Source organism: Acomys minous (assembly GCF_964271855.1).
Source record: "Acomys minous genome assembly, chromosome: 20".
In the NCBI taxonomy this organism is placed as follows: Eukaryota; Metazoa; Chordata; class Mammalia; order Rodentia; family Muridae; genus Acomys; species Acomys minous.
Genome location: NC_140502.1, coordinates 5,155,704 through 5,179,614, shown reverse-complemented (window position 1 = coordinate 5,179,614; position 23,911 = coordinate 5,155,704). Strand labels below are relative to the sequence as shown.

The following is a 23,911-nucleotide window of genomic DNA, read 5'->3' as shown; positions in this document are numbered from 1 at the left end:
GGTGCAGTCTCTCACTGAACCCAGGGCTCAGTTAGGCTGGCTGGCTGGCTAACTCTAGGGGTCTGCCCGTCTCCACTTCCCCAGTGCTGGGATTGCAGGCATCCATCCCTGTGCCTGGCGTTTCCCATGGGTACCGGGGATCTGAATTCGGGTTCTTGAACTTGGGCAGCAAAGCATTTTGCTGACTGAGCCATTTGCTCAGCCCCCCCTAGGTCCTTGGCTTTTGAACACAGCGCTACCGTGTCACGTGACTCACCCATATTTTTTAGGGTATGACATTCTTAATCACTGCCCTCCCCGAGCCACCCCAAGCCCCCTGCCCCTCAGTCACCTTCCAATAGTCCCATCCCGCCCCACCCCCCAACCCCGTTCATTTTATGCCAACTCCCTGAGGCTAGCCACGCTGGCTGCCAAGCCACAGAGAGCTAACCTCTGAAAAACGATGGTGAGCCCTTGTCCCCGTGACATTAATTCTCCTGTTACTAAGGCCTTTCCCTCAGGGTGGGCGTGCGGGGGGTGAGGGTGGGGGACCAGGTGACTGATCGCACCTGCTTGGCCTCTTGAGACTTGACCGGTGGGAGGGCATCGACAGAATTTCCCGGGTGAAATCCTGCACAGAGATTAATGGCCCTGAGCTGTGTGAAGCCCTGGGTGCCGTTAGGGGCTTGAGTCAACTGGCCCCAGGTGCCCCGGGGCCCTAGGATCTGGAGCCACGCCCCCCGCCCCCGCCCCCCCCCCCCCCCGCCGCTCCCCCCAATCCCTTCCTGGATCGGAGCTGCATCCGGGGTCTTTGCCTTTGCTTGCATCTAAGAGTCCCTAAGAAATGTTAACTCTGAGCATCATGCCTGAGAAACCTCCAACACAAATAATTTTCAATTTGCCTGGGAGTTTCAATCGTACAATCCAATGTTAAATAATAGATTAGGTGCCTCAGGGAGAGAAACAGGATTTAAGAAGAAATAAATAAAAGGCAAAGAAAAAAAAAGAGAGAGAAAAGAAAAAAGAAAATCCGTGTGTGGGTTTGCAGAGTAGCTCTCACCTCCCTGCTTCTGTGCTTGGCCTGGGTTTAGCCATCCTGCTTCTTCCCACAGTGCTGGGACAAGCAGGTCTCTGGAGCTGTGCGACTTTCACCCACACACACCTCTGAGAGCAGATGGGGCTCTCTTCCAGATGCCGGACTGACTTATACTCTCCCCTGTACCCCTCTTCTGGGGCTCTGCACCGCAAGGAGAAGCCTTAGCTGGTAGCCTTGGCAGCTACCCCTTGACCAGGCTGCTGGACTGACCACACAGACTTTCGTGGGCAATCTTTTTTTTTTTCCCCGAGACAGGGTTTCTCTGTGTAGCCTTGGCCATCCTGGACTCACTTTGTAGACCAGGCTGGCCTCGAACTCACAGCAATCCGCCTGTCTCTGCCTCCCGAGTGCTGGGATTAAAGGCGTGCGCCACCACACCCGGCCTTTTCCTGGGCAATCTTAAGCCATGGGCAGAGAGGTGCAGGTTGGCGCAGTGATGGGCAGGCAGCAGGCAGGCTCTGATGGCATTGGGTGAGATCCACAAGAAGGAATGTTTATGGGATGGGACCTCAACTGTGCTCATTTCTGTCCATCCCGGGCCACTCTTCCCTGTCAATCCAACAGAAGGTTCCGGATTCCTATCTCCCACCTACCTCTCTCTGGACTTCTCAGCCCTCTCCCCAGCCCGGCCTGGCTTGGATTGCTCTCTCTTCCTCCCTTCTCCCTCCCTTCTCCTCCTCTTCCTCATTTTCCTTTGCCGCTTCTGCCCTCACTTCCTTAATTATTCACTTTTCAAGGCAGGGTCTCTTGGCTTGGAGCTTGCTTGTAGCCAAGGATGGCTTTGAACTCCCCATCGGTCATCCGGCCTCTGCCTCTGGAGCTCAGGCATGGACTAAGGCCACTCAAGGACCTGTCCTTATCTTCCCTGTCACACTTGTTGTGGGGGCGCAGCTCAGATTCCCCCATGCTACCTTCCAGCAGCAGGAGCAGCAGGAGACATTCATCGGATACCTCAGGCGGCACTTGACAGTGTCTGCAATTGTGGTTCCCTGCAAGGCTTGCTTGTCTTTCCCTGGCTCCAGAGGTCACTGGATTCCTAACTCACAAACCATCCCCCCCACCCCCCCCCCACCCCCAACGGAGCAGCAGAGTCTTCTAACGGTTAAAGACTGGACACCAGGCCCTAACCCTGCCTGGTGCTGAAACCCGAGACAGCCCTTTCAAAGCTATGTGGCCTCTGGCGGATTGTTTAACCTCTCTGTGTCTCAGGCCCTTATCTGTGAAATCCCAGGGGAGGATATAATTGCGCCGTACCTATCTCACAGGGTGGTAACAGCAAGTAAGTAAGGCAGTATATTCATGAACTATGCAGAGCAGGATGGAGTAAGCCTGCAAATACCATGATTGTGTGTGTGTGTGTGTGTGTGTGTGTGTGTGTGTGTGTGCGCGCGCGTGTGTGTGTGCGTGCACACACGCGAGCGTGTACTGGGGCTTGAACCAAAGGCCTCAGCATGTTGACAAATGCCTTAACAGGAACTGACATTCCTAGCTCCTCACCGGAGAGTCTAGGATGGCGTGACTAATATCTCCAGTAAAAAAAAAAAATTATTACATTTATTTGTTTACTTTGTGTGTGTGTGTGTGTGTGTGTGTGCGCGCGCGAGTGCACCACCACTCAGAGATGGAGATCACAAGACAGCTTGTAACAGTCAGTTCACTCCTTGCACCCTGTGGGTCCAGGCCAGACTTAGTGGCAAGTGCCTTTGCCTCCTGGAACTCACTCTGTAGACCAGGCTGGCCTCGAACTTAGAGATCCAGCTGCGTCTGCCTCCCGAGTGCTGGGATTAAAGGTGTGAGCCACCACGGCTCCTCAACTGTGCTCATTTCTGTTCACCCCGGGGCCCGGCTCCTCCGGAGCTGTTTTGCCAGCCCCAGCGATACTGTTTTCTGAGATAGTGACTCACTCTGCTGCCCAAGTTGATCTATAACTCATTATGTAGCTTAGGTCGCCCTGGAACTCAAAGCATCTCTGTTGCTCAGTCTCTTGGGAACCATCGCATGTGACCATCCTTATTTTCTTTCTTTTTCTTATTTTCTTATTACTTCAAGAGCCAAGGCCAGAGAGGACAGTGGTGTGGGTTTAAATGACAGCACCAGCCAGGCGCGGTGGCACAAGCCTTTAATCCCAGCACTGGTGAGGCAGAGGCAGGAGGATCGATGTGAGTTCCAGGTCAGCCTGGAACTGCAAAACGAGTTTTAGGACAGCCAGGGCTACACAGAGAAACCCTGTCCTGAAAACAAAACAAAAACCCCAAACCAACCAACCAACCACGCAAACAACCAAACAGAATGACAGCTCCAAATAGGAAAAAGAACTTGGTCAGTCCCTGATAGTGCATGATTCTGATTCCAACACCACAGGGGTGGAGGCAGGAGGATTGTGAGCCAGGCCAGCCTGGGCTCCTGAGTGCATTCAAGGCCAGTTGAGGCTATGGTAGCAAGGCGCTGCCTCCAAAGACAGAAAGAGGAAAAGACGGAAGGCGGGGAGGGTGGGATTCAGGACGCCCTCTAGAGGCAAGACAAACCTCGGCATGCTGGGCGGCTGCAGGGGTGGTGGGCTGAGGGGCAAGGCTCAAGGGGAGCGGGAGAGCTGAGGCGTCCTCTAGTCGTGCTTAAGCAGACGTGGGGCAGGCAACCGGCCGAGGTGGGCGGAGAGCCGCTAGAGGTGTGAATTGGGCCCCCTGCAGAGGGGTTGAGGAATCTCTCCTCCAGGGTTTGCACGGGCAGGGGCAGGGGAGTGGTCGCAGACGGACTCAGAACACTGGCGCCAGTTGAAGAAAGCTCATCAACTGTTTAGAAAGTGGCGGCAGCTGGGTGTAGGGGTGGGGGTGGGGTGGGAGGGTGTGGGGGGGTAGGGGGTGGGGTAGATGGGAGGATGGTTTCAGAGAAGGGAGGTAGAGGAGGAAGGCAGAGGGTTTGAGATAGGGAGTTTCTATCTCAAACTCACAACCAAAGCCGAAGCCACCTCAGTGTTGGGATTACAAGTCAGGCACCACCATGTCTTGTTTTTTTTGTTTTTGTTTTTAGTGTGTGTGTGTGTGTGTGTGTGTGTGTGTGTGTGTGTGTGTGTGTGTGTGTGTTCTGTTGATGGGAAAGTCCAAGGACTGTGCTTGGGTGATGTCTCGGAGGAGGAGAGAGATATGGGGTAGGTGGTGGGTGTTGGGAGGAAAACAGGACCCAACAGAAAGTACCTACATTGGTGAGGGGCCTTTCTGGGTTTTTCCATTTAATTAAAACGTAAGCCCGGAATGGTGGCACGTGCCTTTAATCCCAGCACTCAGGGAGGCAGAGGCAGGCGGGTTTCGGTGAATTTGAAGCCAGCCTGGTCCACAGAATTGAGTTCAGGAGAGCCAGGGGTACACAGAGAAACCTTGTCGCGAAAAACAAACAAACAGTAAATAAATAAATAAAATGTGGGGAGAAGTGATGCTCACGAATATGTGTGTGCATGTGACCAGCTGTGTTTGTGAGAACAGGTGCGTGTCAGTGTGAGAACGGGTCCGAGCGCACGCGCATCGTGCGGGTGCATGTGGTTTTATGTAGGTTTCCAACAAGGTCAGAGAACCATTCCCTTGCCTGGTGTTGGTGACCCATTATAATAAGGAGAAGCTGCGATGCTGGGGAGCTTGGTACCGGGAGAGATAGGTGCCTTTGGAACTGGTGGGTTTGAAAAGCAGCCTCTGAGGTCTTTCCAGAGACTCCCGTGGAAGCTGGCTGAAATCTGCCTTAGAGAGGCTGTGTCTGTCCCGGGGGAGAGTCAGCCACCTGGCTCTGGAATGTTGCTGCCACCCGGTGGCCCAGCTAGGGATGCTAGGCCTCTGTTCAGGAGCAGTGGCCTGGCGCCACCTGCTGGTCAAGAGTGGTTTTGCACCTTTGAAATCCCTGTTGAAGAAGTGCCGTGTCCTATTGGCTCCTGCCTGTATGGATTCTGAATGTCTCCCCGAGGGGGGCGATTTGAGGGCCTTAGATTCTACTTCCAGGTCCCAGAAGGGACCCTAGGCCTTTGGGATGCCTGCTACTGTCTCTATTACAACAGTGGATTCTATATCCAGGGAAGCTCAGCCATCCAAAGACAAAGCGCCTGGTGGGGATCGTGTGTGTGTGAGTGTGTGTGTGTGCGCACGCGCGTGCGTCTATCCTAGTGAGGCCCTGTGTGATGGACCACGATAAAGGAGGGCATCTGAGACTGGGCCGTTAATGTCCAAACTTGATGAGCTTCCTTGAGCCCACTGACCCTTTCTGTGTCTCTGGTCAGATGGTCCCCCGTCAGGGAGAATGTTGGGCCAATGCGACAGGACTGAGTAGTGGGTACAGATGCTGAGCGTGAATACAGGGTGCTACCAGGGAGAAGGTGAGACAGGACTGTCCATGGTCCTGCCCTCACACGAACCCATCATCTATCTAGCTACATGGCTACAGAAGGGAATTCAGATAGACAGACAGACACGCATGCGTGCACGCGTTCTCTTCCGCAAGTTCCGCTGTCTGTTCCAAGGCTGTGAGGCCGGAGGCTGGGCCTGAATAAACCTCAGTGAATTCCAGGCAGGCAGTGAATTCCAGGGCGTCATCAAGGTGACAACTGTGATTATTGTCAGAGCCCCCGTGTCCTGTTCCCTCTTCCCTTACAAGTGGCAATAGATCCATTGCACGGAGGCCTGCTCAGGTCAGCCCAAGCCTGGGTTGCCTCTGAAAAAAAAAAAAAAAAAAAAAAAAAAAGACCCTGTGCGGATGTCTTATCTTTAGCCCGTTCCTGACATTCTCTCTCTTTCCCGCCCAGAACAATCCTGATTGCCCCTGCGCTGCAGCTGACCAAGCTGCAGCACAGGCTGCCCAGATGGGCCTCCAGGTGTCCGTCCTTTTGCTGAGAGAAGACACTAGATGCTCTGGCCTAGGCGCTGCCAAATGCACCCATGGCCGGGGATACTTTTCTGCACTGCGAGTGCGGTAGCCCAGCGCCTGCCGTCTCCGGGTCGCGGTTACCCAGACCGCCCTTGCTTTCCCTCTCACGTGAGTCTGTCCAGAGCTGGTTCTGGCTCGGGTCAGGGTGACCTTCTAGGCATTTTGAGCTTCTGGACAACCTGCCTTCAGCGCATCTCCTGAGTCCCTCGGGCTGTGCCTTTAGCGCCCTCCCTGTCCCTTTGGGTCCCTCCCTATCAGATGGTCACTTCCAGCTTGAACCAGAGGGCAGCCTCGCCTCGCCCTTGCTCAGGACTCCTGGACGGCTGGGCTCCAGGAGACAGAAGGCAGCCTCAGTTACTTGGTCCAGGCGTGGTAGAGTCCAGGAGTCCACAGTGGAGGCAAAAAATAGAGATGCACTAGCTCCAGCCAGGGTTGAGAGGTCCCCTGGATTCTAGCAGCATCTACTGCCGTCGGGCTTAGTGCTGCCTCTCCCTTGTTATTATTTTTTTTTTTTTAAAAGATTGATGCCGGGCGGTGGTGGCGCACGCCTTTAATCCCAGCACTCGGGAGGCAGAGGCAGGTGGCTCGCTGTGAGTTCGAGGCCAGCCTGGTCTACAAAGTGAGTCCAGGACAGCCAAGGATACACATAGAGACCCTGTCTCGAAAAACTAAAACTTTAAAAAAAAAAAAGATTGATTGGTTGATTGATTATGTACACAGTGTTCTGCTTGGACATACACCTGCATACCAGAAGATCACATTCTAGATGGCTGTGAGCCACCATGTGGTTGCTGGGAATTGAACTCGGAACCTTTGGAAGAGCAGCCAGTGCTCTTAACCTCTGAGCCATCTCTCCAGCCCTCTCCTTATTTATTTATTTATTTATGTTTTTCTGAGATTGGGTTTCTCTGTGTAACAGCCTTGGCTTTCCTGGAACTCACCCTGTACACCAGGCTGGCCTCGAACTCACAGAGATCCTCTGCCTCCCGAGTGCTGGGATTAAAGGCATGCTGTGTCTTCTTAGGGACCCAACATCAACTTCCTCACCAGTGGGAAGGTCCTGGGGAGGACCTGTGCATTGCCCTCACAGACATCCAGAAAGGCAGACAGAGGTCCCGGGGAGTCAGGTTAACAGACATTTGCCTCCAAAACACAGCGCTTCCCTCTACTTATAGATATGGGTCCTCACAGCCCCAGGCACAGCCACACTCTAAGCACCAACAGCACTAAGCACCATTCCGGTGCCACTCTGGCTTGTGACACTTTCCAGAATCAGTTCCGGCTCTAGGAGAGGTTTCATGTACCGCTCTGCCTTCCCCTCCCCAAAAGATGGTTCCTCATGGGTGTGTAATCTGTCAGCCTTGAGGTGTTCAGCCAGGTGAGCGGACAGGGCTGAGGTCAGGGTCAGGGATGTGCGCATTATAGCTTTAGCCAGCTTAGGCTAGATGCCCAGGAAGCTGGGTGCAGCCTCTCTCCCCGCTGTGAGAATCACACGGACTGACTGCTGTGCCCAGTGCCTCGTGGGCCCCCATAGCAGCCATAACGGGCAGCAAGCTTGCCCCTGTCCCAGCAGTCCTGAGAGGGACCGCTGCTAGCTGTGACAAAAGGGACTTCACTCCCTCAGTGAGGACAGGTCTGTCTTTTCCCCACAAGACATCCCCCTAGCAGAGTTCCGTGGATGGTCTGGCTGATTGTCTGGAGGAAAGAGAAAGAACAAACAAATAAACAAAATGAAATAAAAAACCGAACAACACCAACCAACCAAACAAAAGCCAAAAACCCCAAACCGGAGCTACACAGCAAGACCCCATCTCAACACGACAAAAGCAGGAAGTGGAGACTGGCTCAGGGGCTAAGACCCAGCTTGCTCTTGCAGTTCTGAGTTCGGTGTTTGTCCGCACCTACAGGGAGGCTCACCACCGCCTGCAACCCCAGCTCTGGCGGGAACCTGACTCCTCCGCCCCCCCCCCCCCGCCCCCACCCACATCTGCACCCGTGTGCACGTATTCTCGTATAATTAATAGCAACCCCAAAGCAGAGCGGCAAGGTCCCTGTCATCTCATAGCCTGACATGGAGTAGACACACCCCTGCTCTGAAAACCATGTGCTTTATTCAGACCTTCCCCTGGGTCATAGAAAAGCAGCAAACCACGTGGTTTGGTACAAGGCAAAGGCAGGACATCCCTTACGGCTGGTGGGGGGCGGGGGGAGCGGGGGCGGCTCTTCTGGGCTTCAGGCTTCCCTGGTCAGCATAGCTCAGCTGAGTTCTTAGAGCATCCACCTGAGTACTCAGTATCAAGCTCACCAACCCAACGAGGGTGTGGGACAAAGGGTCATGGTCCAGCGGTCCCCTGTCGGCCACCTTGGGCCACAGCCACAAGGCCTCATAGCCTCACAACCCTGTGCTTGGGCGAGCTCAACTCCTATCAGGTGCATACGCACAGGTGAGTGGGGGGACATAGCCCGGCCCTGACCAGCAGGCCCCGCCCTCAGTATAGGTCCGAGAAAGGCTTGGAGTAGTTGAACATCAGGTAGTCCATGTAGTAGAAGTCGTAGGTGCGCTGCCGCTGCAGGGAGGAGAGCTGAGCGAAGTACTGATGGGTAATCCTCGCCGTGGTCCGCGCTTCCTGAGAGTGCCTGTCCTTGAACCTCGGGAAAGTCAGGTTGCCAGGCGCGTGGATGAGGCGCAGGAAGAAGTTGGCGTCGTCTTCCATGCTCTCGAACTTGCCCACGAAATCATAGTCGATGAGACAGGGGCTGCACAGGCGGCTCACGTGGTCCCAGTGGATGTCCATGCCCACGGGCCTGTGCACATCCAGGAGATACTGGATGAATTCGGGGAACTGCACACCGGATCCAGTCCGCAGCGCCTCCCGCGAGGCGTTGGCCCTATACCGGGCCAGGATAGCCTTGCCAAAGACGGGATGATAGTAACTGTTGGGATGCTCGAACTTGTCTCGGAAAGCAGAGACCAGCCGCTCAAAGGGTTCCCGGACAAAGAGCATCTTGGTGTAGGTACTGAGCCGGTGAACGATGCCCTGACGGTCGAACGTATCCAGGCGCTTGAGGGCGCTGCCGTAGTGCACGGTGTTGTGTTGGATATCCGCAGTGGAGGAAGCCAACCCGGCAAGCACCATAAGCACCCTCTTCCAGTTGGAGCAGCCCGCCTTGGGCACCTCGCAGTACAGCACGCGGTGGCGGTCCTCCACGAAGATGCGGGACACGTGGCGGGGAGTGACCGCTCTGCGGCTGCTGCTGGCCCTGTACTTGGCACAGGCTTCCTGCATCACGCGCTTGCGCTCCTGCTGGGTCTGCTGCAAGCCGACCCAACGACTGTCCACGCTGCGGGGTCTTGGCTGGACAAAGGTCTCAGTGGAGTTCCTGCCTCCGCGGATGGTTCCTGCAGCCGACGGCATCTTTTTGATGAGCAGTCTCCGCCTGCGCTGCCGGAGTCGCAAATGAGAGCCAGCCGCCTTCAGGTGAGCTCGAGGCTGGTCAGGCACCTGCAGTTGGAGGCCTCTTGGGAACCCGCTGGGTGAATCTCGTGTGACCCTTTCCGTGGGTGTCCTCAAGTCGCTACCCTGCGATGAGAACAGAAGTGGCTAGGGTGTTTTTTTTTTTTTTTAGGACAACCGGGCTTTGGGGGGGGGGGCACATTATCTTGGCTCTCCGTACGGCGGGGTGGGGCCGGGGCGGGGTAGGGCCGGGCCGGGGTGGGTGTCTATCCACTCTCTTAAATTTCCCTCCAAACAAGGGAAGTTGAGGCCGACTAATGAGCCTCCTCTGCTCTAAGATCTGCGGAAATGTGGGACCTGAACAGCAAATATAATTTCTACCACAAGGTGGCGCAGTCCCCCCAGGAACCACGGCTTGGCCATAGCGGGCGGTTGGGGAGCCCGTGGGCTGCAGGAAGGAGGCTGGGTCAGCTTTACTGTGCCCGTTAGCACAGTCCAAAGAAGCCATGTAACCGAGAAGAGAAATTCACGGATCCAAAGCCCAGGGCTTTGTTCCCAAAGGCTCCTGGAAAGGACCTGATACATTTTTCTTCCTATGATTGGATTTGCCTTTCTCACCCGCCCCAGCTCTCCCCCCCCCCCCCGCCCCCCGTCTGTGATTTATGGGGTACTTTGAACTTACATGCTGGGGCTGCTGGGGCCTGATGCTGAACTTTATGCCTGGAAAGCAAGAGAGGAGGGAGAAGCATTAAACAGTGGAAGTGTGAGAGCACCACATACCGGCACAGGCCAACAGTCATTAAGTCATAAAGTGCCCATTAGATAGCCCTGTCCCGCCGAGTGGTGGCGGCGGCAGCGCACGTCTTTAATCCCAGTACTCTCGGGAGGCAGAAGTTACGCGGATCTCTGTGAGTTCGAGGCCAGCCTGCTCTACAAAGTTAGTTCAGGACAGCCAAGGCTACACAGAGAAACCCTGTCTCAAAAAACAAACAAAAAACAAAAAACAAAAAAAGAAAGAAAGAAAGAAAGAAAGAAAGAAAGAAAAAAGCCGTATCCAGTCTCTCTCCACGCCTGTCGCCACATCCTGCTCCGTACTCGAATACTACACTTGCACACACCAAGCCCGTGGAAGGAAGGCACCCCACCACACCTGGAAAGTTCCCTAGCCTTCCGTAGCTTTGGCCTCCTCGGTACAGCCACGGGGATGATGTCCACGTCTGGCTCATCCTGGTGTCCCCTACGGGTGTGGCAGGGATGAGATATGGACAAACGCTGATTGGTGACTTGCGGGGGGCGGGATCGGGGAGGAGGGAGAGAGACCTGTATGCTGCCGGCTGTGTTTGTTACTCTCCCGGTTGCTCTGACAAGATGCCTGACGCGCGCCAATTAGAAGAAGAAATATTGGAGACTACAGAGTTGGCTCATTCGTTCAGAATCCTTGCTGCTCTCCCAGAGGACCTGGGTTCGATTCCCAGCACCACGTGACAACTTACAGCCATCTGCGACTCCGGTTCCAGACATCCCAGTGCTGTTTTCTGACCTCTGTGGGCACGGCACGCATGTGGGTACACTTGCAGCAAACACCCATACACAGAAAATTAAAATAAATCTCTTTTTTTTTTTTTTTAAAGAGGAAAGATTTATTTAGGGCCACAGGTTTAGAGGGACCAATCCATGGTTGCTTGGCACCACCTGCTTCTTTGACACGGCATCATGGTGGTGGAAGAAATGTGGTGGGGAGACGTCACAACTGAACAGGAATCTGAGAGACAGGAAATGGCCCGGGGCCAGATACCATCAAAAATACTCATCCCCCCAGGGGCTGGAGAGATGGCTCAGTGGTTAAGAGCACTGGCTGCTCTTCCAAAGGTCTTGAGTTCAATTCCCAGTCAACCACATGGTGGCTCACAACCATCTATAATGAGATCTGGTGCCCTCTTCTGGTGTGCAGGTGTACATGCAGGCAAAACACTGCATATATGATAAATAAATAAATAAATAAATAAAAAATACTCATCCCGGCAACCCTCTTCTTTAAGCTAGCCTCACCCTCCGAAGTTCTCAGAACTTCCTAAACAGGGCCGAGAGCTGGGGACCAAGACTCGACGAACACGTGACCCTTGTACCAATACTGTTATTGTTGCTGAGACAAAAATATCAGACAGGAAGCGCTACAGAAGAAGGGTTTGCCAGGCGCGATGGTGGCGCACGCCTATAATCCCAGCACTCGGGGAGGCAGAGGCAAGCAGATTGCTGTGAGTTCGAGGCCAGCCTGGCCTACAAAGCAGAAGGCTACACAGAGAAACCCTGTCTTGAAAAACAGAACAAACAAACAAAAAAAAGAATTTATTTTTGTCTCACAATCCCACTGTGGGTAAGGCATGACAACTTGTCCTCTGTTGGTTGGGGAATGATTTATTATATCTCAGGCAAACAGAAACCAGAGATCTTACACCCAAACCAAGGCTGGGTATAGCCCTGTAGGCATCCCCTACAGCTCCGTATCTGCCATTTAGGCTATGCACCCTAAAGATTCCACAGCACCCTCAAACAGCGCCACCAGGTGGTGGCCAAGCGTCCGAACACCTGAGCCCGTGAAGGACTTTTCACATTCACACCATAACAAGCCTTTTGGAGGGACACTTCATACCCAAACCATGACACCGGCCAAGCTCTAGAATGTTCCCTCGGCCCACCAAAGAGGTCTCACTGGGCCTGGACAGGGGTCACTCAGGGTTAACACGTCCTAGGAATGTCAACCTTTGACCAGGCTGGGAAATTCTCCTTCACATCATTTGGTGTGTTGGGGGCAGTTGGTTGAGAAGGCGGCCAGGTTGTCATTGACCTAGACTCTCCGTGGATTCCTCTGTGGGATCCAGTTTCTTGGGCTCAGGGCTGTGACTTTTTTTTTTTTTTTTTTAATCTCACGGTGAGCAGTGTGTATGGGTGTGCTTTTATGTGTTTCTGCACATGGTGTGTGCACACGTGTGGGAGTAGGGATCTCTCACTGAGCCCGGCTGGTCAGTGACCCCCCCTCCCCCCCTCCCCCCCCTCCCCCCCTCCCCCCCCTCCCCGCCCTGGGATCCCACATCCACTGCCAAGCCTGACATTTTTTACTTTGATGCTTGCGAGCATGACAAACGCTGACCTCACCGTGTCACTTCTCCAGGCCTCAGAGCCTTATTTCTGGGACAGCGGCCTCAGCTTTGCGCCAAGCTGGCCGCACATTTACAATCCTCCTGTTCCCTTCTCCCTGCTAGGGCTGTAGGTGTGGGCCACCACACCGTGTCTGGAACCTTCTTCGACTCCCAGGTGAGGTAATGTTTCAGGCGCTTTCTCATCGCCGTGACCCAGTACTTGACAGAAACAACTTGAGAAAGACTTTATTTTGGTGTACAGTCTTAGGGATTTCAGTCCACCGTTGCCGGGCAGGTATGTGGTAGTCGTGGTGACAGGTGCATCGGGCCGACTCCTGCCACAGTGGTGGACAAGGAGCAGAACCGGAAGTTGGTAAGTAGAACCGGAAGTGGGTACATGAGGCCGACTCCTCCCACAGTGGTGGACTAGGAGCAGAACCGGAAGCGGGTACATCAGACCGACTCCTCCCACAGTGGTAGACTAGAGGCAGAACTGGAAGTGGGTACATCAGGCTGAGACTCCTCCCACACTGGTGGATTAGGAGCAGAACCGGAAGTGGGTATAAACACAAAGGTCTGCCCTAGCGACCCATTTCTCCCTGCCAGGACCACTTGCTAAAAGCACCAAGGACTTTAAAGCTGTACTGCAAGCTGAGGACCAAGTATTCAAAACGGGAGCGATTTCATATCCAAACCGTAACAGATGGAAGCAGAGGTAGAGCCTTGGGTACACGGTCACTTTGTCCTCCCGGCCTTGGATTGGGTACAAGGGATGCTCTTTTGGGATAAAGGACCCGCCTCCCTGGGTGTTTGCGCGCGCGCGCGCGCACACACACACACACACACACACACACACACACACACACACACACACACAGCCATGGGAAGTTCGCAAACAAGCTTTCTAGTCTCTTCTAGACTCTGGGGGGAGCTCTGTGCAGAAGTCGGGTGAGCAGTCGGCTTAGAGGTGAAGTCCTGCCAAGTGTCCCCTCAGTCCGAGCCAATCCCATCCTCACCAGTGCCTGCCCTCCTCATCGCATCCTCTCAGCCAGAACTCATTTCTCTTTGGCGTGTGGGGTCCTCTCCCGCTGCCAACGATGACAGATTCCTTCACCAGAAGGGACCCGCTGCAGCCGCTCCGGTTTCCCTCTCCACCACGGCGTTCCTTAATTATTTTCTTCTGGGTGACGGCAGCCGGCTCTGCTAAATCACCTCTCCTCCTCAGCGTCTCAGACACGGGGATTTACTCTGGTTGTCACTCCTGTCAACCTGTCAAGGTGTGACGGCACTTATTTATATTCCTTTTCCGGAGCAAACGAGTCATGCTAAATTTGGCCAGGAGCGGGGCTGAAGAGCCGCCTGCAGAGGTACCCCCATCACTCAGTGAAGTCAGGCTGCAGCTTCCTAGGGCTGTGGGCCCTGGCCCCCCTTTCATCCGTGCAGAGGGGACAGGAGGGCCCAGTCGGTCTTGTCTTGTGCACGCTGCCTCCAAGCCACTAGGGAGTTTCAACAGATGGCGAGTCCTGGGCTATCAAGGGCACGGGATGAAGGAAACCTCCTCCTGGACACAACCCTAAGACACATTTGCCCACCAAGCCAAGCTGGCTGCAACCATCGACTTGGAAAAGAAACTGTATACCGCAATTAATAACAGATTAAAAGTCTGGTTTCATGTGGAGCTGAGAATGTGCCCAAAGCCGTATGATCCCAATCCTTAAGTACAGGGCGGTTCATTAGTGGACGATGAGGCTGATTCCCACACAGACATTTCTGGAATGCAGTGGACTCCCCCCAACCCTTGCCACTGGCTCAGTTCTCAAGGGGAAGGAGGGACTTTTTCCATGTGTTGCCTAAATAACGGCAGAGGGTCCGGGCAAGCCAGAGATCAGAGTATGAGGCTAGGGTTTGGGCATGATCCGGGGCACTGCACTTCAGGACCATTGACAACTCTGTGGAGCACCCAGGAAGGGTCAGCTAGCCAACTGTTAAGCTGCAGGCCTGGCACCAGTAGCACAGGGCTCTGTTTTTGGAGACAGGGTTTTTCTGTGTAGCCTTGGCTGTCCTGGACTCTCTCTGTAGACCAGGCTGGTCTCAAACTCACAGAGATCCATCTGCCTCTCTGCCTCCTGAGTGCTGGGATTAAAGGCATGTGCCACCATGCTCAGCTTGCATGGCAGGCACTCTTAAGAAGAAAGAGGTGGGCTGGAGAGATGGCTCAGAGGTTAAGAGCACTGGCTGTTCGTCCAAAGGTCCTGAGTTCAATTCCCAGCAACCACATGGTGGCTCATAACCATCTATAATGAGATCTGGTGCCCTTTTCTGGTGTGTAGGCAGCATACTGTATACATGATAAATAAATCTTAAAAAGAAGAAGAAGAAGAAGAGGAGGAGGAGGGAAGCTATGGCTTAAATACCTCCACCTCAAATCCTAAATAAATAGAGTCTAGATAAAAACTGATTTAGCAGAGCAAATTACAGTATGGTAATCCCAGCCCTCAAGAGGCTGAGGCAGAAGAAGGGCTAATCCAAGGTTAGCCTAGGTAATGAGTAAATTCAAGCTCAGCCTGAATCAGCTTAGAAAAAACAGTGGCTGGGGACATGGCTCTGTGGGTACAGTGCTCATTTAAAACTTACTAGTGAGGGCTGGAGAGATGACTCAGTGGTTAAGAGCACTACCTGCTCTTCCAAAGGTTCTGGGTTCAATTCCCAGCAACCACATGGTGCCTCACAATCATCTATAATGTAATCTGATGCCCTCTTCTGGCCTGTGGGTAGAACACTGCATACTTAATAATAAATAAATCTTTTTTAAAAAAGAAAAATAAAATACCATTTTTTAAAAAATGGACTATGTTGGGCAGTGGTGGCACATGCCTTTAATCCCAGCACTTGGGAGGCAGAGGCAGGTGGATCTCCATGAGTTCAAGGCCAGCTTGGACTACAGAGCAAGTTCCAGGATAACCAGAGCTGTTACACAGACAAACCCTGTCTCAAAAAACCAAAAAAGACTAACCAGTGAGAAGATGGGGTGTGGCTCAGAGCTCTCACCTGTTTAGAATCCCCCAGTGAGAGGCTGGGGGTGTGGCTCAGTGGTAGAGCCCCTGCCTAGAATCCCCCAGTGAGGGGCTGGGGTGTGGCTCAGTGGTAGAGCCCCTGCCTAGAATCCCCCAGTGAGGGGCTGGGGCGTGGCTCAGTGGTAGAGCCCCTGCCTAGAATCCCTCAGTGAGGGGCTGGGGTGTGGCTCAGTGGTAGAGCCCCTGCCTAGAATCCCTCAGTGAGGGGCTGGGGTGTGGCTCAGTGGTAGAGCCCCTGCCTAGAATCCCCCAGTGAGGGGCTGGGGTGTGGCTCAGTGGTAGAGCCCCTGCCTAGGATCCCCCAGTGAGGGGCTGGGGTGTGGCTCAGTGGTGGAGCCCCTGCCTAGGATCCCCCAGTGAGGGGCTGGGGTGTGGCTCAGTGGTAGAGCCCCTGCCTAGAATCCCCCAGTGAGGGGCTGGGGTGTGGCTCAGTGGTAGAGCCCCTGCCTAGAATCCCCAGTGAGGGGCTGGGGCGTGGCTCAGTGGTAGAGCCCCTGCCTAGAATCCCCCAGTGAGGGGCTGGGGTGTGGCTCAGTGGTAGAGCACCTGCCTAGAATCCCCCAGTGAGGGGCTGGGGTGTGGCTCAGTGGTAGAGCCCCTGCCTAGAATCCCCCAGTGAGGGGCTGGGGTGTGGCTCAGTGGTAGGGTACTTGTGCTAGATTTCGACCTCAGGAGGGAAAAAAACCAACAAAGTGAGCCTGCTGAGCATCATAAGCAGGAATCCCCAGCCCCCATTTCCTTTCAATGACACAGATGCTGCAATGTGCCTGTCTCCCACCCTCACCCAGAACAGAAGACCCTCAAGGTCAGCCACACTCTGCCCCTGCTCTCAGTGTCTGGGTTAGCTCTCAGAACAATGTTAAAAATCTGTAAGGGCACTTCAACCCTCTGCGCAGCAGGAAATAAACAGCTACTCTCTCCTTCTGGAAGATGACATTCAAAGAAACACACACAACGTGAGAAGAGTGAGCATCAGTGAGAAGAAACAAGGCATGAGTTATGGGAACTGCCAAATGTGCTCCGTGCTGTGAACTCTTCATTGCCTGGTGTTTTTCTTCTTAGTTTTTTGGCTGAAAACCTTTTTGGTACTGCTAAGGGAAAGCTGAAGCTAATGATGATAGGCAAGGCGCATCCTTTTGTCTTCTTTCCTTCCTTCTTTCCTTCCTTTCTTCCTCCCTCCCTTCATTTTTTTCTCCCTTGTGGGACTAAAGATGGAACTCAGGGTTCCATGTATAAATGTTCTATTGATGAGGCCCTCACTGGGGGATTCTAGACAGGGGTTCTACCACTGAGCCACACCCCAGCCCCTCACTGGGGGATTCTAGGCAGGGGCTCTACCACTGAGCCATACCCCAGCCCCTCACTGGGGGATTCTAGGCAGGGGCTCTACCACTAAGCCACACCCCAGCCCCTCACTGAGGGATTCTAGGCAGGGGCTCTACCACTGAGCCACACCGCAGCCCCTCACTGGGGGATTCTAGGCAGGGGCTCTACCACTGAGCCACACCCCAGCCCCTCACTGGGGGATTCTAGGCAGGGGCTCTACCACTGAGCCACGCCCCCAGCCCCTCACTGGGGGATTCTAGGCAGGGGCTCTACCACTGAGCCACGCCCCCAGCCCCTCACTGAAGGATTCTAGGCAGGGGCTCTACCACTGAGCCACACCGCAGCCCCTCACTGGGGGATTCTAGGCAGGGGCTCTACCACTGAGCCACACCCCAGCCCCTCACTGGGGGATTCTAGGCAGGGGCTCTACCACTAAGCCACACCCCAGCCCCTCACTGGGGGATTCTAGGCAGGGGCTCTACCACTGAGCCACACCCCAGCCCCTCACTGGGGGATTCTAGGCAGGGGCTCTACCACTAAGCCACACTGCAGCCCCACAAAGCCAGGCTTGTTTCCTTTGATTTCCCCCACCTTTTCCTCTTTTTCTTGCTCTATTTTATTTTTTTGAGAGAGTCTCACTGTACAGCCCAGGCTGACCTCAAACCTACAGTCTTCCAGACGGAGTCTTACAGCCTGGATGGGATTAAAGGTGTGCACCAACATGCTTTATTCTTACCTAGTATCTTCACAATGAAGAGAGGCAGTCTGAGTCTATGGCAGAGTTGGGAGGCCTTCATTAGCACGTGGGGATTCTGGGTAGAAGGATCTTATATGTACTCCCTGCAGAGATATAAGGAGACCTCTCGGGCTCCATGCTGACATCTCAGTCCCTAATGTCCAGGAAAACACCTGGGAAGACAACTGGGCCCAGCCCTGTGGCTGGAGTGTGTCAGCATTTGCACTGATGTCTAACAGCACCTAGAAAAGGCGGCTACATTACCAGGTATGTCACACTGGAGGGTGACAGCTGCTTGAGCTACACAAGCTCCAGGCCCAGCTCCTGGTGGGCAGTGTTGAGAGGGTCCTGCCCCTCTGGACTCTGCAGTTCAGAGGGAGAGCCACTGTAAAGGAGTCAAACCAGAAGGGAACAGTGGGAAAAGTCCAGCACCAGAGTAGCAGAGTGTGGCTTCCAAATCCACGTGCACTCTCTGTTCTTGAATCTTCCTCCTCTTCCTCCTCTTCTACTTCCTTTTCCTCCTCCTCCTCCTCCTCCTCCTCCTCCTCCTCTTCTTCTTCTTCTTCTTCTTCTTCTTCTTCTTCTTCTTCGAGACCGGATTTCTCTGTGTAGGCTTGGCTGTCCTGGACTCACACAGTACACATACACACGCGTGGGGCAAACCACTCAACAGACACAAAGAAAACTAAAGAAATAAAGGTGTTGGCAGGGCCACACTTCCTCCCAAGCCTCTGGGAACACTCCTCCCATCTCTTCCAGCTTCTGGCAGTTTCCGGGTGATCCCTGGCTTTGGGCAACGTAAGTTCAGTTTCTTCCCGCTGTCTTTCCATGGATGTCTTCTCCAAAGAACATCCTTTCCTTGGTTATGTCTGCAGGGAGCCTGGGTGGTCACAGTTATGGGTACTGGGGTGGTGATGGAGACGTCTGCATTAGGGGAGGGCACAGGACTCAATCTGGAGCAGGAGATAAGTTTTTTACAGGTCTGTAGAGTGTCCCTAAGGGCAGGGCAGAAGCAGTCTAGATCTTGGCAGCAGGGGTTGGGGTGGGACCTTCAGATTCTTGGACTGTGTTGGGATTTGTTGTCTGTAAGGAGGGACTTTGTCTTGTTTTCTTTGGTCGACTGGAGCGATGCCTGGTATATACTCTAGGGGCTCGGTAAATGCTTGTGGGAGGGCTGATGCTACCAGACTGCGTGGGTACCAGCTCCGGAGCAGGAGTTGGGCCTTTCCTTTCAGAGTCTGGGGTCAGCAACCCTTTCCAGGTATTCCTCTGGTGTAGTTCCATGGCCTGGAAGGACCTGCGTGTGTGAGTGTCAGGTGCCAGTTGGGCACTCAGGTGGATAGGGCCAGGCCAAGCTGAGGAAGGACCTACTGCCGCTTGTGACTAGATGGCTTTGAAGCCACGCCTCCCCTTGACATTAGACACCCCTGGCTGGCTGCATCCTGTTGCCATGTGCGGTTGGGGTCCTGCTCCTGTGGCTCTCTTCCTACCAGCCCAGGTCACTCTGACCTTGTGGGTGTCTGCTGGTCCAGGGGTGAGGGCCGAACTGCTCCCATGGAACTCCCGGCTGCCTTGAGGTGAACAGGCGAGCCTCTACGTGGATAGACCTTTAATGTATGCAGATTAGATGCAAAGTGAAAGACCCAAGTGCTCAGCAATTAGAGAGCAGCCCGGGCTCTAGGCTCCAAATTTGGATGAAAGAAACCTCACGAAAGGGCTTTAAATCCTCACGTGTGGTTCACAGGAAAAATTCAATTTACTAAATTGCTAGATTACAGGGCATTGCCCCGACTGGCCGTGTGGTGCGTGCCCACATGGCCAGTGGAGCCATTCCCCACAAAGATACCTGCTGTTTCTGGACCCCTGAAGTTAGCTCTGAAGTCGGCACTTGCACTTTATGGGAGGCAGGATTCAGACGTGTCATTCTCAGGTGGCACACACACAGCAGCAGCTGCCACTGTCCCTGCAAGGCCATCTACCCTCCAGCCTAGAGCCTGGGCTTCTCTGGGTAGACTCTGGGTGGGTGCCCTCCAGCTGTTCAGCCCGGCAAGGGTTTGCTGTTGCTCGCTTTCTGGATACCCAAGACTCAGTAATGGACAAAGCATGGCTCATTTGACTCCCAGTCCTGAAGGCTGGGAGCCCAAGAACGTGGTCTTGAACCTGATGAGGCCCTCTCTGCTCCAACAAAGCGTGGCAGAGGGCAGCACATGGGAAGAGGGCACGAACTTGCAAACCCAGGCTGCCTTTCTCTTTTCCTAACTCCTTTTCTTCCACGTCTAGGAATTGAACTCTGGGACTCACGCAAGCCCGGCAGGCACTTTGCTACTGAGCCGTGCTCACGGCCTCTTGCTGGTAGAGCCTAGGCAAGGGCTCTACCACTGAGCTTAAGCCCTAGGTTGCTCTTTCTGTTGTTACTAAGGCCTTAATCCTATCAAGGGATGGGACTAGCCTCAGGACTTCATCTAATTCTAAGTCCCTTCCCAAGTAGCAATTATCATCTGACTCTGATGATGTAGGCTGGAGAACACATGAGTTTGGGGGACGATATGAACCCACAGAAGAGGGTACCACGATCCTCAAGTTTGGACCTTTCCTTAGACATGGCTTAGAAGAATTATCTGGACACAGTTTGTTCTGTTATCATTATCTCTCTGTGTAGCCCAGGCTGGCCTTAAACTCATGATCTTCCTGTTGAATGCTGGGATAACAGGTATGTGGCACCAGCCCACAGCTATGTGGGTACCTGGGTATGAGTCACATCAATTAAGGAGGTGCCAGGGTACCAAAAAAGGGAAAATAAGAACAAAGGGGCTGCAAGGTGGGTCGGAGAGAGAGCTGGACTTGATAGCAGTGTGACCTTAAACTCTAAGTGTCAATGGTTTTTTTGGGGGGCAGGGAGGGAGGGTGGGAGTTGGCTTTCGTAGACTCTCTGTAGACCAGGCTGGCCTCGAACTCACAGAGATCCGCCTGCCTCTGCCTCCCGGGTGCTGGGATTACAGGCGTGAGCCACCATGCCCGGCTGTCTCACTGTTTTTGTAAATGCTCATCGTGCCAGTCCACAGAGGCGCAGGTGGCATGGGACGTTTGGAGTCCACCAGCAGGAAGCTTCTGGCTCCTGGTATTCAGATGCCCTGTTCCTTTTCCAGCAGCTGGACTCTTGGGCACAGCTGCTACAGCAGTACAGGGTCTCTGGGAAGGGCCGGCAGGGGCGGGAAGCAGGAATCTCCCTGGCTCTGACTGATGGGCACTGGCCCGATGGATCTGGCTGCTTCTTGTTTTGTTTACTGATTCCACTCCCTGCCTTTGTGATTAGGATTCTTGGTTCAACTGGGTAGTTCCCTGTCAGCTCAGCCTGAGCTGTGAATTCCCTGGGAACTGTCAAAGGCTGGCCTGTGGAAGCTGTCTGTCAGTCAACATCAGCCCTGCGTTCGCTTGCTCGCTCGCTCGGCTTGCTCGGCTAGTCTGTGAACCAAGTAGCTGCCCCACCAGACCCATGCAAACCACCTGCCCATCACTTGGTGGGGGTGGAAGCCCTAAACCTGTCCCTTCTCCATAAGCTCCGCCCACCTATAGGGAGGGGCCCTGAACTCCAGCTTCAAAGTGCTTCTTTGTTTAAAGTCTGTGGGTAATTTTCACCACGTCACAGCACACACATGATCAGCTTGTGCCTTGATGGGATTTGACTACATGTCTTATGGTCCGACCCACCATGCACGGCAAACAGGTATGTGCGTGCGGTTCTCCATACTGGCAACCTTTCTGCTACGTGATGTGGTACGATGTGGTACGTGCAAAGGGTCGGGGGCACTCGAGTTCGAATCCCTACTGGTCTCAGAGTCTACACACGCGTCTTAGCACAAGATGTGCCTTATCTGTGTTTCAGGTGCCCTTAAATACATGCTTGGGAGGACAAGTGGGAGGTAGCCAATGATGCGGAAGGCGAGCAGGAACAAACTTCATGACACCCACCATGAGCGGCGCCACGTGGCCCCCAGAGCAGCCATCTCTGTCTCGCACGCTGTCGGCTGGCCCGCTGCCCACCACAGGAGAACGCCCTGGGCAAGTACCTTGACGGGGCTGGTGTGTGCTGCCATTGGTGACGGTGTCATAGCCGGCAAAGGGAGAGTTTAGTCCCAAACGCATGGAGTTTACAGTCCACTTAGAAGTTAAGGCAGGGACCAGCGAGGCCATATGTGCTTGTGTGACGTGGAGGGGGGGGAGGGGAGCTGCGGCAGGCAAGGCCAGTCAGCCAGGGGGACGTGAGGTGGTGGCAGCTGGCACCTGAGGGAAATGAATGTAAATAAATGTTCCTGGCAGAGCTCAGCTGATTTGCTTCATGAGAGGAAGGCTCACGGGGCAAAGGGAGCCAGGCTCACAGGGTGAAGGGAGCCAGGCTCACGGGGCGAAGGGAGCCAGGCTCACGGGGCAAAGGGAGGGTCACAGAGACTGAAGGGTGGTGAGAAAAGGCAGGACAGAAAAGACTGGAAGGGTCCACCAAACAAGGGGCTTTATGGTCCTAAAGGCACCAGACTTTTATCTCCTAGGTTTCGGGAGCTCAGCTCTGGGCTTGTTCTAACTCAAGGACCACTGTGTGATGAGGAAGTGAAGACCCATCCGCAAGATCCATCAGGCAAAACCGCCTTGAGCAGGTGAGAGACACTAGAGGCAGGTGGTTAAGATCAAAACGGATGGGTCAGTTTAGGGGTGAGCTTCAGCAACTGCGCCCCCTGAGCAGCGAGGTGGGGAGGAGTCCGACCTTCCGAGAGCTGATTTCCAAATATTCCCACCACAGCAGATGTCACGCTGCCGCTGTGAAACAAGGTGCGAGGCCCTCCTGGGCTGGTAAAACAAACAAACAAACAAACAAACAAACGCTGGCTCCAACTCAGCAGTGGGACCTGGGGGCTGACTCAGAGTGGGGAGAAGCAGTTTCCAGTGTCCGGCTTGAGTGTTAAGTTGGACTGGGGTGTGTTTTGGTTGAAAGGGAACATGTCTCAGTAGGGCCCGATAGACATTCGTGCCTATGTCTCACTGGTGCTGTGCATGTGTGCATGTGTGTGTGTGTGTGTGTGTGTGTGTGTGTGTGTGTGTGTGTGTGTGTGTGTTAGAGAGAGAGAGAGAGAGAGACAGACAGACAGACAGACAGACTAGAGCTTAATGGGATAGAGGCACCAAGCCTGGGAGTCACAGATGCACAGGGCCGTGCCCAGGGGATCAAATGGGATGGATGGAGCCGGATGTGATGTCATCACACACATGCCTCTCATCCTAGCACTTAGGACATGGGGGGCGAGGCGACAGGAATTCAAAGCTAACCTCAGCTACCTAGCTAGGCTAGAGGAGACTCCGTCTAAGGGAACCGAACGTCAGTCAAAGAAAATAGGGTGAACGTATCTACTTATAGGACCTGGTGGCTGCCCTTCCTGATTTGGTTTAAATAGTAGTGAACTCTTACGATAGAGTCCCAGGGAATAAAAACAAGTGGACGCTGTAGACACCCGAGCCTGAAAGGGCTCTGCGGAAAGCATGACGCCAGCATCAACTGACCCTGCCCTGTGCTGGCTGGTCCACCTGTGGGCACTGTTTCTCTTACTGTCCTTCAGAGGCCGGCGGTGTGGCCGCCTCATTACTGCTGTGGCCTGACGGAAAGATAATGATCTTTCCGGCTTCAGCTGGCCTCCGGATGTGTCATTCCGGCGGCGGCGTCAATTACCGAGCCGGCCTGTGGCTGTCAGCCCTGTCACAGCTGCTGTCTGCGACACCCTGAAGAGCCACAAAAGTGAACACAGTCTTGGCGGATGCTTCTTTAAAGTGTGCCTGTCCCTCACAGGCCACTCTGTCCTGAGGGAGGCAGACCACACCGCCACCACCCACCTCAGAAATGAGGGTCACCTAAGGGCCTGTCCAGGGCCTCAGGGGTGGATGATTGGTCGTTGATCGCTGTGTGCTGGTGCCTAGTGCTGACCCCTGATTCTATCCAGAGGGTTCCCTGAGTCTCCCAGTCCCGACTCCAGCAGGATAGGCAGGCAACGACAGTACCAGGGCCCTCCCCTCCTACCCGGCATTGAACACAGGGGCCTCTGTCTTCCAGAGGTCATGTTGTGTTCCCAGTGATAGACCGGCAAAGGCAAGGCCAGGAGCTCCCTGGACCACTCCAGGGAGAGGCAGAGAGCTGGGGGAGAGGTCAGGATGGCTTTTTTCTTGCTATG

The 23,911-nt window shown here is 54.2% G+C and overlaps 1 protein-coding gene across 6 annotated transcripts in view; it reads right to left on the bottom strand.

The window, feature by feature from the left end:
- Nucleotides 1–8,031: 8,031 nt before the first annotated feature.
- The window catches only part of CHST8 (carbohydrate sulfotransferase 8), a 151,311-nt gene continuing 135,431 nt past the window's right edge, over nucleotides 8,032–23,911 (bottom strand). For all 6 annotated transcript variants that reach the window (XM_084770841.1, XM_084770843.1, XM_084770844.1 and 3 more), the window contains exons 3-4: nucleotides 10,112–10,149; nucleotides 8,032–9,555 (exon numbers count right to left, since the gene is read on the bottom strand). In XM_084770841.1, the coding sequence (XP_084626967.1) occupies nucleotides 8,464–9,555; nucleotides 10,112–10,149 (1,130 nt within the window). In that variant the 3' untranslated portion in view covers nucleotides 8,032–8,463. The remainder of the gene's footprint in view (nucleotides 9,556–10,111; nucleotides 10,150–23,911) is intronic.